The 12,093-nt window shown below is 34.3% G+C and overlaps 1 protein-coding gene across 2 annotated transcripts; it reads left to right on the plus strand.

The window, feature by feature from the left end:
- Positions 1 to 2,598: 2,598 nt before the first annotated feature.
- On the plus strand, positions 2,599 to 5,447 carry LOC138137786 (zinc finger protein 85-like). 2 transcript variants are annotated; one of them, XM_069057337.1, is made up of 2 exons: positions 2,599 to 2,818; positions 2,988 to 5,447. In XM_069057337.1, exon 2 carries the CDS (start codon positions 3,002 to 3,004, stop codon positions 4,538 to 4,540), a length of 1,539 nt encoding a protein of 512 aa, XP_068913438.1. In that variant the 5' UTR covers positions 2,599 to 2,818; positions 2,988 to 3,001; the 3' UTR covers positions 4,541 to 5,447. The 2 variants fall into 2 exon arrangements, with proteins under 2 accessions (XP_068913438.1, XP_068913439.1); XM_069057338.1 differs by having other exon boundaries at positions 2,775 to 2,928.
- Positions 5,448 to 12,093: the final 6,646 nt, after the last annotated feature.

Consider the following 12,093-nt stretch of genomic DNA (forward strand, 5'->3'; position numbering starts at 1 on the left):
TAATTAGTGAAATATTTGTCAGGCCTCCCTTGTGGGGCGAAAAAAATTGAAATCATAATGGATTCAAAGAATTGTGCAAGATGTTGCCGTATTGCCTTAATTATTTGTAAAGATGATGAAACTCTCCGAAAACATGCCTGTGGGAGTGGGTATTTATAGATATGCGGAGTATTTGTGCTGTTTACGTGCACTTTCAACTATACAGAGGTATTCACGAGTAATAATGGGCTTAACAACGTCCCGACGCAACCAAATAATAGTAATTTGTTATAAGACACTATTTTGTTGCACGCGTTTTTTAGAGCACGAGGAGCGCAGCGACGAGTGCTATAAAGCATTAATTGCGACAAAATGGCTTATAAAAAGAGTACCTATAATACAATATTTTTTCTATTTTGCCCCTTAAATTTAAAAAAAGTTCAAAACAATGCTAAATAGGAAAATTATATTTGGACGTTGGTAAATAGACGAACAATTGTAAGTTTTGAATTTAAAGTGTTGTGAAGTACAGCGGAACAACTCACCATGAGTCACTGCCAACATTAAAAATGTAAGTAAATGTTCCTGAAACGGGTATCGAAAACGAAAAGACCTCCTTTTCGAAACCTGTTTGAGTGTTATACTGACTGTGTTATAGGTGCAAAATAGAAAAAGACTTTTTTTTACGAAAATCCAAAGTGTTGCTTTACTTTTGTCGCATAAACGGTGTGTACTTTCGACAATAAAATTTCTTTAACAAGATCAATCAAATATTCCGTTCCTATCGGAGTGCATACAAAAATTATAATTTTTGGAGTTTGTCCGAATTTTCCGACTTTCCTTTGTAATTGTCACGAATTTTTTTTCCTGAAAACTTTTCCAAGACCATAACGAACAAAACAAAACAAAATTACGCATATCCATCCATCACAAAAATCCCATAGAAAAAAGCACTTTCATTTTTTTCCCTAATTTTCCAATTTTCCGGCCAACTTTTCCAATTTTCCTATAAATCTCATTCGGACTATTACGAACATTAAAAAAAAATAGCCAAATCGGTCCAGCCGTTCTCAAGTGTTGCGTGCTTACTAACGAACAGCATTTCATTTTTATTTATTGTATAATTATGTACTGGGTGATCAAGATGGACTGTTTAAGTTGGCAGTACAATTAAGATTTTTTTTTAATTCGGTTCTTTTTAACACTGCAACTGGATATGTTTTGTTGGTTTATGACAATTATCTGATAGGTATAGCATTAACAACGAAAAGCGACCAACAACCGGAAGTTACTCCTGTTATACGATTTAAAATACGATCCAGTGTTACCAACTTAAACAGTCCTTCTTGATCACCCCGTAGATACTCTCGTGCCAAAAATAAATTACTCCCTAGGTCCTAGGCTTTAGGGATATTCGTTACTAGGTTGCCAAAAATTTGGTCAGGTTGGAGGCTATGTAGTTTCTGGTGACAAACAAAAGATATCCCAAAAATGTAAGGTAGCAAATTAATTGTAACAGTTGCAAATGACTAATTTCTCGCTAAGTGATAGATGTTTTTTCGTTTCACAATCAATTTTTGTTATTGGCGGCATATTTATTTCGATTACACACAACATGAAAAACGTTATTTCCCTAAAAGTTGGAATTCTAGGGAGTAATTTATTTATTTTTAACACGAGAGTAACTTTAACCACCTGGGGTGCGTTCAGAAATCTTACCCAGGTGCACCTAGTGCAGTCAGTTACGATTCGAATGAGATGCAATTCGAGAATAACGAAGATAGTTGCGATGCGCAAATTCTTACACGCATTGTATTCTATTCGCAAGTTTACGAGTGCTTTCGAGAATCGCACCCATGGTCATCTGTCATGCGTTCAGAATTGTTTGGGCACAGAACACTGTTTGGGTGATTGCCTGACGGTGTTCCCAAGTTACCATGCTCCATGAGTGTGGGAAGAATTGCCGCACATGCGCAATAGTAATAATAAACTGTCAATTCACCGTCATTTTGGCGCCTCAATAATAAGCTGGGGCTGGCTAAGGACTATGCGACTATGTATTGCCAATTTGGTGATTTTTTTTACCTTTACCTATATTTTCTAATTTAATAAAATAATATAGGTTGAACGGAGTAAAATAATGTAATATGTATTTGTTTTAAAAAGTTTATTTGATTTACGTAATTTTCTTCAGTTTATATTTGTTTTAAAAGGCTTATACAGTGAACGGCAAAAGTATGGAATAAATTCATTAAAAATGAAACAAAATTTTTTTCAAAAAAATCTTTGGACAGGTCAATTTTAGTTTATAAAAATACATATTTTAATACAAAATAAAATTTCAAGCAGTCATTTGTTTCCGAGTTATGACATCATCGATAGTTTTTTTGTGGTTTTTTTTCTCACAATGACAGTTGCTAATGTTGCTATTATTTCTTCATCATCATTACTACTTTCTCCTTCGCTTTCAGATGCTAAATTTAAAATAAAGTCTGCAATGTCCACATTTTATTTTATACGAATGTACAATTGTACATAACCACAAACCATAGAATAGAACAACTCCCACTCCTACCAGTACCAGAAAATTGCAACAAACCGTTCACAAATGTGATGTTGCCGCGGCACATCTCGGCAATGACGTCATAATCACAGAATAGAATCAATTGATTCTATTCTGTGTCATAATCCTTGGGTGTACCATTACCTATTCCCACAGCACATTTCTGAACGCACCCCTGAAATATGAACTGTCAAAACTTAACCTCTGTTTCACGCATCACTTTGTAGTTGTATTTATTGCATAGATAAAGAAGGTTTATTGGAGCGTGGAGTTCAAGTAAGGACATACGATTTCGGATTCATGAATGACTCAATTACAAATTAATTTGATCGCCCGATAGTACAATAGTTTGAGCAAGCAATTTACAAGTACATAAGACAAGACTTGTATATTTTGCAATTATTTTGAGTAATTTTTTGTATTGACATGAAATGAATTTTTTCAGATTATCAGATCAAAATGCCAAATTTGGAATACAGCGAGAGTATCTCGAAATGTGGCTACAGAAAGATTCACCGGTTGCAACTCGAATCATGCAGATGCGAAAGAAACAATTTGGAAAAGTACCACTGCAAGGACTGCAATTTTGAAACCGATCTTGGGGTAATTTTAAAGCAACATCTTAGGAAGTACCACAGAAAGGACACTGATTGTGTGCAAGATCAATTAAGAAATGACACTGTAGTGAAAAGCTACATTTGTCAAAAGTGCTCGTTTGAAACATATTCGGTTTTACTGTGGACCAAACACTTGGGAAGTTTATGTTTTGGTACAGAACAAGAATGTGACAATGTATGTACAGTGTCTTGCAATAATGAAGGGTGGCACCGATGCGAGCGTTGTTCCTTTAAGACAAAGGAGGCAACAGTTTTGGAAAGACACCAGATAGCAAATCACTCACTTCACGAGAAGGAAAGATTTCGTTGTTTTCATTGCAAGTACAAAGGAAAAAACAAAAATTATCTAAAGAAACACATAAACTATAAACACGCCACTCTCAAAGCTGAACACCGGTTTCATTGTAATGAATGTCAGTTTACATCTAACAGGTATTCTAATATGCAATATCATAAGAAACTTCAACACTCCGCAGTTGCCATCAAGTGGTATAATTGTGATAAATGCGAATACAAAACGAACTATAACAGCCTCCTTAAACGACATAAGACAACTCATTTCTCAGCAGATGCCATCCAGTGGTATAATTGTGAGAAATGTGAATTTAAAACGAAATGGAATGACTCCCTAAAACGACATAAGGTAATTCATCTCTCAGTAGATGCCAAAAAGTGGTATTATTGTGATAAATGCAAATTTAAAACGAAACGAAACTGCTACCTAAAACAACATAAGATACATCATCTGTCAGCAGATGCTGTTCAGTGGTATAGCTGTGATAAACGCGAATTCAAAACGAAAAATAACAGCTGTCTTAAACAAGAAAAGGCAATTCATCTGTCAGCAGATGCCATCCAGTGGTATAAGTGTGATAAATGCGAATTTAAAACGAAATGGAACAGCTACCTAAAACAGCATAAGAAAAATCATCTGTCAGCAGATACTGTTCAGTGGTATAGCTGTGATAAATGCGAATACCAAACGAACTATAAGAGCTACATTAAGGAACATAAAGCAATTCATCTCTCAGCAGATGCCATCCAGTGGTATAAGTGTGATAAGTGCGAATTTCAAACGAAACGCAGCCGCTACCTAAGACAACATAAGAAACATCATTTGTCAGCAGATGCTGTTCAGTGGAATAGCTGTGATAAATGCGAATACAAAACGAACTATAACAGCCGCCTTAAACGACATAAGGCAACTCATTTATCAGCAGATGCCATCCAGTGGTATAATTGTGATAAATGCGAATTTAAAACGAAGTGGAGTGACTCCCTTAAACGACATAAGGCACTTCATCTCTCAGCAGATGCCAACAAGTGGTATAATCGTGATAAAAGCAAATTTAAAACGAAACGGCTACCTAAAACAACATGAAAAACATCATCTGTCAGCAGATGCTGTTCAGTGGTATAGCTGTGATAAATGTGAATTTAAGGCGAAACGAAAGGACTCCTTAAGGTAACATAAGAAAATTTATTTGTCAACAGATGCTGTTAAATGGCATAGGTGTGATAAGTGCAAATTTAAAACGAAACGGAACGACATCATAGAACTACATAAGAAAATTCATCTCTCAGCAGGCGAAACGAAAGAACTATGTACATATAATGTAGTTCTTGAAACGAAAGAACTATGTACATATAATGTAGTTCTTGGCAACATGAAAAAGTCAGCATATTATCTTGTACCGAGCGATCCTTTAAAATATAAATCGAGTTTGCTTTGGAGCCTATGCTATAGCATGGGTTGCCATAGGTAACACGCCGACTCGATTTATTTTTTAATTGATCGCACCGTACAATCATGAAGTCGGTAAACATTCAACGCTCAATAAACGGACCAAAAAGAACGGTCCATACAATATCCAAAAAATGCAGACTCGTGTTCGGTGGTTTCAGTATGAGAAATACAGTTTTAAAACAAAATTTGGATGCACAAGAAAATTTTGTCACGTTCAACGTGAACCCGTTTCAATTGTGAATATAAATTGGTGATAAAATGAAATTTATAACATCACGTGTTATTCAAACATACCTACTATTGCTGAAGCTATGCAGTGGGTTACTTGTGACCATAAATGTCTTCCCAAATCTAAAATCAAATACCAATTTAAAAAATATGCTTAAATACATATTTAGTTCAGATGTCACAATTGCGTATTGGTAATATCATCGAAATGTAATCTACTCTGCTGTAGTGTTTACTAGACAAAATGCAGATAAAATGTAAAATGTCACAAGGTCTGTACATATACATAAAAATTAAAATGATGTTAAATGGATTTGTTGTAGTTTGTGATTATGCCACCAAATTAAAAAAAAAAAAATGTTAGAAGAAACATTTTCAATATACCTACAGTTGGTGCAAAAAAAAAACCGGGAACTGTCAGAATAAAATTGACACATTTTTAGAATTAGTCCATAGTGTGAAACCTTCTTAAGAGAGATTGGTTAGAATTAACGTCAAAATTCAATGACATTTTAAAAAATTATTTGATAAGTGTTGTCAAGTAGACAATTAATTGATAAATGGCCAAAACCAAATTTACATTAGAAAAATTTTCATTTCCCGTTTTTTTTTTGCAACCAACTGTACACCAACATACACCAAGATTTTTTCTATTGTAAATTGTTTGTCACTTTGACAATGTTATTGACATTTGAATTTTCTGTTGAATGCGTTCAGCGATGACATGGGTTCATGACATAACGCTTACACTATCAAATATTAGAAATATCCAGTAAACTAGATTAGGGCGGTGTTTCCAAATTAATGACCGCCACTGTACTATGGCGCACAATAAATTTAGGCCGGCAAATTTCTGACATTTCAAAAAAGTCAATGCAAGCGACCATTTATTGTCATTATGACTGATGTGTCAGTTTGTCAAACTGAAGGTTTTCAAGCTGGTTGGCGTTTCGTTCGCCGTTTTCATAACTTACAGATCATGACGCACTAGCATAACTGATTTGTAGTAGCACTTCTGACTGGTGCACGCTTCTTTTGACAATTTTAATTTTAATTATCGCTGTCACGATGACAAGAATGACAAAAATCGAAAATGGGGTTAGTTCCGTTAGTTGAACATAATGCCAGCTTCACATTTTGATGTCAAGGCAATGACAGGCCGGCCTAAATTTATTGTCCGCTATAGTACATATTCCATGTTTCAAAAAATATATGTGAAAAACAAAAGTACCTATCGAAAATGTGTGCCGCAGCTTTACATTAGTGCACATAACCACAACGTAAGATTCACTTACATAAGTTAATTTTGAATTTGCGAATTCAATGCTGTTGGCTCACAACTGCCGGACAACGGTACAGTTGGCTTCAAAAAAAACGGGGAATGAAATTTGACCTAATGTGAATTGGAAATTTAATTTGTCACTTTATGTCAGTTTGTGTCTGTATGACAGTATTTGTACTGTATTTGCATAACTGACATTTCTGACACATAAGTGCAGTTTTTTAACCTAAATTCGAAAAGGCCGTTTCAAACTATAAAAATTTAATAATAAAATCTGACAGAACTTCTTCTGACAGTTCCCGTTTTTTTTAAAGCCAACCGTATGATCATATTGGGTTGACATTTTTGATACAATTTTATTCTTAAGGACTTTTTTTATGTTTGATTTACATATTATAAGTTTCCATCCACGACCCGGTGGCACGGCAGTTTTGCCGGAGTAGGTAGGTACACCTATGAGGTACACTTCTATTAAAAAAAAAAGCGTACACGTATTGAGGGCTACTGTAAATGGGGATAAAATTAATTAATCGTTTCCAAGGAAACGTATTAGGTACTGACATTTTGTATGTCTGTCAAATGTGTGAAAATTGCTTTTTCTAATTTTGACATATAAAGTGACACTTTTCAAAATTAATTGACGTTGGGAAACGTCACACTTTTCGTAACTGGTTACGAAAAGTAAAATCTTTCCTAACTGGTTAGGAAAAATTTATTGTATCATCAATTTGACACTGTCATATTTTTTGTTTTTAAGCAAAATAACCGTGCCTACTTACCTACTTGATATTTTAACACAATAATAATTTATTATTAATGAAATTCATTACTTCGTTTAACGTTTGAAGAAACTTTTTTTTTTCAAAATTAGAAAAAAATTTGTATGTAACACTTTAGGAAATGCAATTTTGTGTAACTCGTGTGATTTTGCGGGATCTCGCTGCGCTCGTCCCGCAAATATTCCACTCGTTACACAAAATAACGCATTTCCTAACTGGTTACATAAATAGCTATTTTATAAATTTTTAAATTGTTGTTAGATTGTTGAGAGTTGCCTTTTTCTATAAATTTACGAATAAAAGCTTGAGTTGTGTTTGTAGTACATATTTCTTAAACTACTTTTTTTTCGTAATAACTTCTTTGACTGTATCTTTCAGGTCCTTTACTACAATGTTTTTTTCCTAGTTTGATTTTAAATAAAACGCAGAAAAAGCAATAATACTTGTTTTTCAAATGTTTCTGTACTTTTGGCCGCTACTATATGTAAAGTCCTCGTCTAGAAATAGTCAATTTTGACTTAAATTGTAAATCATTTTACAATAGGACAGCAAACCGTCTTATAACTACCATAATACCCTCTAACTTTATTGCCCCTTTGTTGTGCAGTGCCGACTCAAGGAAGAGCAAACATCAGGTAAAGTAACAGCCCCTATTTATTTATGGAATTATTTATGGTAGTTATAAGACGATTTTCTCTCCTATTTCCATAGTATTTTACAGTAGAAGTCCGTTAGGATAGCCTTTACTGCCGAGCCAGAGATTTTGTGAGACGAGCTCGCAGAGCGAGTCGAATAATACTGGCGAGGCTGTAAAGGCCCTAACGGACGTATATTGTACAATAGTTTTTGTAATATCTCTACGATTCGTTCACAATTATCTTTTTGAAATACATTTTTTTCGACGCCATCGAAAAAACCGAATGATTAATAAGTGTGCGGAGGACGTCGTCATGTCAACCGTTGTTTGTGAAAAAAAATTGTTTCAATGTTGTTTGTCAGATTTGTTCAACGCTTAACTTTCCGTTGAAAATAAATGAATGAAATCAATAAAAAATCGCAATCAAGATATGCCCGATGTCCGGAAGTGAGGTATCGTTATTGCCTGCAAAATTGCGCTTGTGTTAGTCTTAAAATTGTGAAGCATCATCTTCGATCTTATCTACATTTGCTGCTGTTTGTCAGATTTGTTCAACACTTAACTTTCCGTTGAAAATAAACGACTGAAATCAATAAAAAACCGCGATCAAGATATTCCCGATGCCCGGATGGCCGCAGAGCAAGTGAGGTCATCGTTATTCCCTGCAAAATCGTGTTGGTGTTAAAATTCTGAAGCATAATCTTCGATCTCGTCTACAGCTGCTAGTGGCATACGGATTTCGATTAATTCAATGTGTGTCCCATAACATTAAACATTAATTATTGTACCAATTGTAAAAAAGTTGAAAAATAAAGTTTAGTTCTACGTTGCTATAGTTATTTAGTCGTTCATAACGGCCGCTCCCGCTTATAACGGACACCCTTAACGGACTCCGGCCGTTATGAGGTTGTTTACATGGTGACAAACAATCCGGAAAGCCACCTTTAACAACTAGGTATTACAAAAAATGATTTACAATTTAAGTCAAAATTGACTATTTTTCGACGAGGACTTTACGATTGCTCTAATTTTGTTTATTCATGTCGGATTTTTGGAATATCTGAGCTTCAAACAGTTTAAATTGATTGTCAAAATGACAAGAATCGAAAGTGGGGTTACGACTCTTAAAGGTTTATTTACACTTTACTTGAATGTCAAGAAAGTGACGTCCAAAATTTTTTGCCCGCTGGTCAAAAAAAAAAAAAACTCGTACAGCCAAAATACAAAGTCAAACGTTATTGTTAGTGTTAAAGTCAATGCGAAAAAATGAGTTTAACTGAAATTCAAAAACAGAATGGTGTTTATAAACGTACCGTTTTATTGGCTAAACAAAAAAATCACACCTATGCATACATAACCTTTACTAAAAAAGCGATGTTTACACAACTCAAATTTTTAATTTTTGGATCTGTTGATTTGTTATCTGCGTACGAGTTTTTTTTTGGCCAGCCATAGTACATACATATTTTAAGTGTCAATTAATTTCTTATAAATAATTTTTCGTTGTCAAGACAACTTTATGGCACAACATTAAGACACGGGTGCCATAAAGTGACAGATTATTAACGATTTTGACATTCATAATCATAATCATAGCATTCTGCTGCTATACGAAGAAACATACTCGTAATGATAGTGCAACATGTGTATGAAGCGCCCAGTTACCTATACACCCGGTAAATGTATTCTCGTTTTTTTGTTCGATCGTAGAAAAAATGTTGTATGCAACACGTGCAAAAAGTGTTATTGCACTTGGCGACAATTTTCACGTCGCGTGCAATAATCATTCACTTTTTGCACTTGTTGCATAATAACTTACTAAATTGTCATTTTCCAAACAATTTTCTGGTTTATAACTATAATGTGGTTGTGTATTCTTTAATAAATTGAATTTAACAGCTAAATTTCTGCATTAGGAGTTTTATTTATTATTCATCGAACAATAGTTTCGAGAATTTTTCGCTCAATACTTGAAGAAATTACCCAAACATGCAGAAACTTTGTCCAATGTCCACCAAGAGAAACTGTTCAGGACACAAGAATTTCGTGATTCCAACGAAAATTGTCGCGTTATTATTGATTGTACTGAAAATACCGGTTGAGAAACCTGCAGACATCTCCCAGCGAGTTATTTGTATTCTCGTTAAAAAAGAGGTTTCGAGTAAAAATATTGGTCGGTCGTACACCCCATGGGCAAATATCGTTCGTGTCTGAAGTTTACGGAGGTAGAACTACCGCCCAAATTAAAACAAGCAGCAATTTCTTGTTTTTGCTGGAACCGGGAGATTTAGTTTTAGCGGATAAAGGTTTTCCTCAAATCAAAACATTTTTGGATGACTCGGGAAAAGGAGCACTACTTGTCATTTTTGCGAAACGTAGTTTTTACTGCGATGGAGTTAAAGAAACGCAGACTATGATTCACATCGAAAGAATAATGCAAAAATTGAAAAGATTCCATATTATGTCTAAATTTACGATATCTTCGTTACCTTTTCATGTGTTGTGATGCCCCCGAACAACAAAATCATATTTTTAAGGTGTAAAAATGTATATTTTTGGAATTTTGTATTGTACATATGACAAATATAAAATAAAATGTGTCAATTTACTACTGTACAAATTTGCTAAACAATAATACTGTTTCTTTTTCTTTGCTGACAAAAAATAAGAGAAATAAAAGTTTTCAATTTTTGGCATGATTTCTTGTAAACCTCCACAGTAACAATACAATGCCAGCTAGGCAATAAACAAAAAACTGTGGTCCCTGAAACATACATTTGGATCTGAACCTGCGTGCAATATTTGTGATTTTTTCAGAAAAATAATTCCATTCACGCACTCTAGATACGCAACATTACATATACGGTGCGATCAACAATTACTTAGATAAGGGGCGGCTATGACTTTGACAGTATCAGATTTTTCGTATCTTTCCTAACTCAGCTAATAAACGTCAAACAACTGTCACTATGGTTTTTACGTGAAAGATTCATTATTGAATCGTAATGGTGTTTTCAAGAACGGAGAATGGACATACTGCGCTGTTGCCTGTTTGACCGGTTTTCGGCAAAAATTTCCAAAATTAAGTTGAAACAGGTACATGCAACCAACAACACTCCCATGAATTCCAGACATGTCTCGACCTACGGCCATAATTTCAAAATCTTATTTGATCTAAATAATTGTTGATTGCACGGTAATTTCTTACTCATCGACCACTTCTTTGGATTTACCATTTTATTGGACATTTTATTTCGGTAATTTTCGTAATTTGTAAATCATAGATGACACAGCCACGGTTGGTAACTACTACGACACTAACACGTCAACAGTTATCTATCACTTTCACGCTATGCATTTTTTTATATTCTGTGCATGGAATTTTTTTATGGCGTTTTCCGTACTGTAAATTTTCATGCACAATATTATTTGGCACTAAACAATTTTCAGCTACATCTAACTCTCTACCTCTCATCTTCTTCTCGTTCTTTTTCCATTTGTATTCTTGCTGGACGAACTCCTTGGTTTCCAGCCTGCTTGGCATTTTGGAGAATTGTTGCTCGCAACGGGCCTTGCAAATGAGCCATGGAATCCAGAGTGAGCTCAACGGCTGTGGCTGGTCTTGGATCTTTCTTCTTCGGTCAACAATATTGTTGTTGTTGTTATTGTTATCTACTAATAATTGCAATGCGATTTTTGAATAAAAATTCAAATATTTAAAACAATTGCTTAATAAAAAATATTTTATTCAAAAAATAGAAATTACGCCAAAATGGTTGGAAATAGGCATACACAATGTTAATAAAAGTGGCCCTAAAATTAAATTTTACGTTTATATCCACTGTCAGAAATGGTAATTGCCATTTAAAAAATCGAGTTTTCGACATTTATTGTTTATCAATTTTGAACAAATGTAGTAGGCGTATGAAACATTAAAAAAACGTCACTAATGGTGCCAAAAATCGGCCAAAGCTTTAGCAATTCAATAAAAAAAATCAATTATCTATTTCCAATGGTTCAGGAGTTATGAATTTTTTAATGAAGCCCTGCAACCTTGTTTTTTTTTGCGAAAAAGATGACATAGGTCAAAAATGATGACAGATAAGTGTTGACAAAAGGACGTTCTAAGCTCAAAATTTAACATAGAATCCAAATTTGAAATCAAAATGGGGCCTTTCCGTTTAAAAAACAAAGATAGCGTCGATTTCCGGAAGTGTCCCCATTTTGAAAATATTTTATTTGAACTTGGGGCAGTCGATTA

Source organism: Tenebrio molitor, chromosome 9, assembly GCF_963966145.1.
Source record: "Tenebrio molitor chromosome 9, icTenMoli1.1, whole genome shotgun sequence".
In the NCBI taxonomy this organism is placed as follows: Eukaryota; Metazoa; Arthropoda; class Insecta; order Coleoptera; family Tenebrionidae; genus Tenebrio; species Tenebrio molitor.

Excerpts from the sequence above, each read along its gene's own strand:
- LOC138137786 (XM_069057337.1), top strand. The coding sequence starts at position 3,002 with ATGCCAAATTTGGAATACAGCGAGAGTATCTCGAAATGTGGCTACAGA.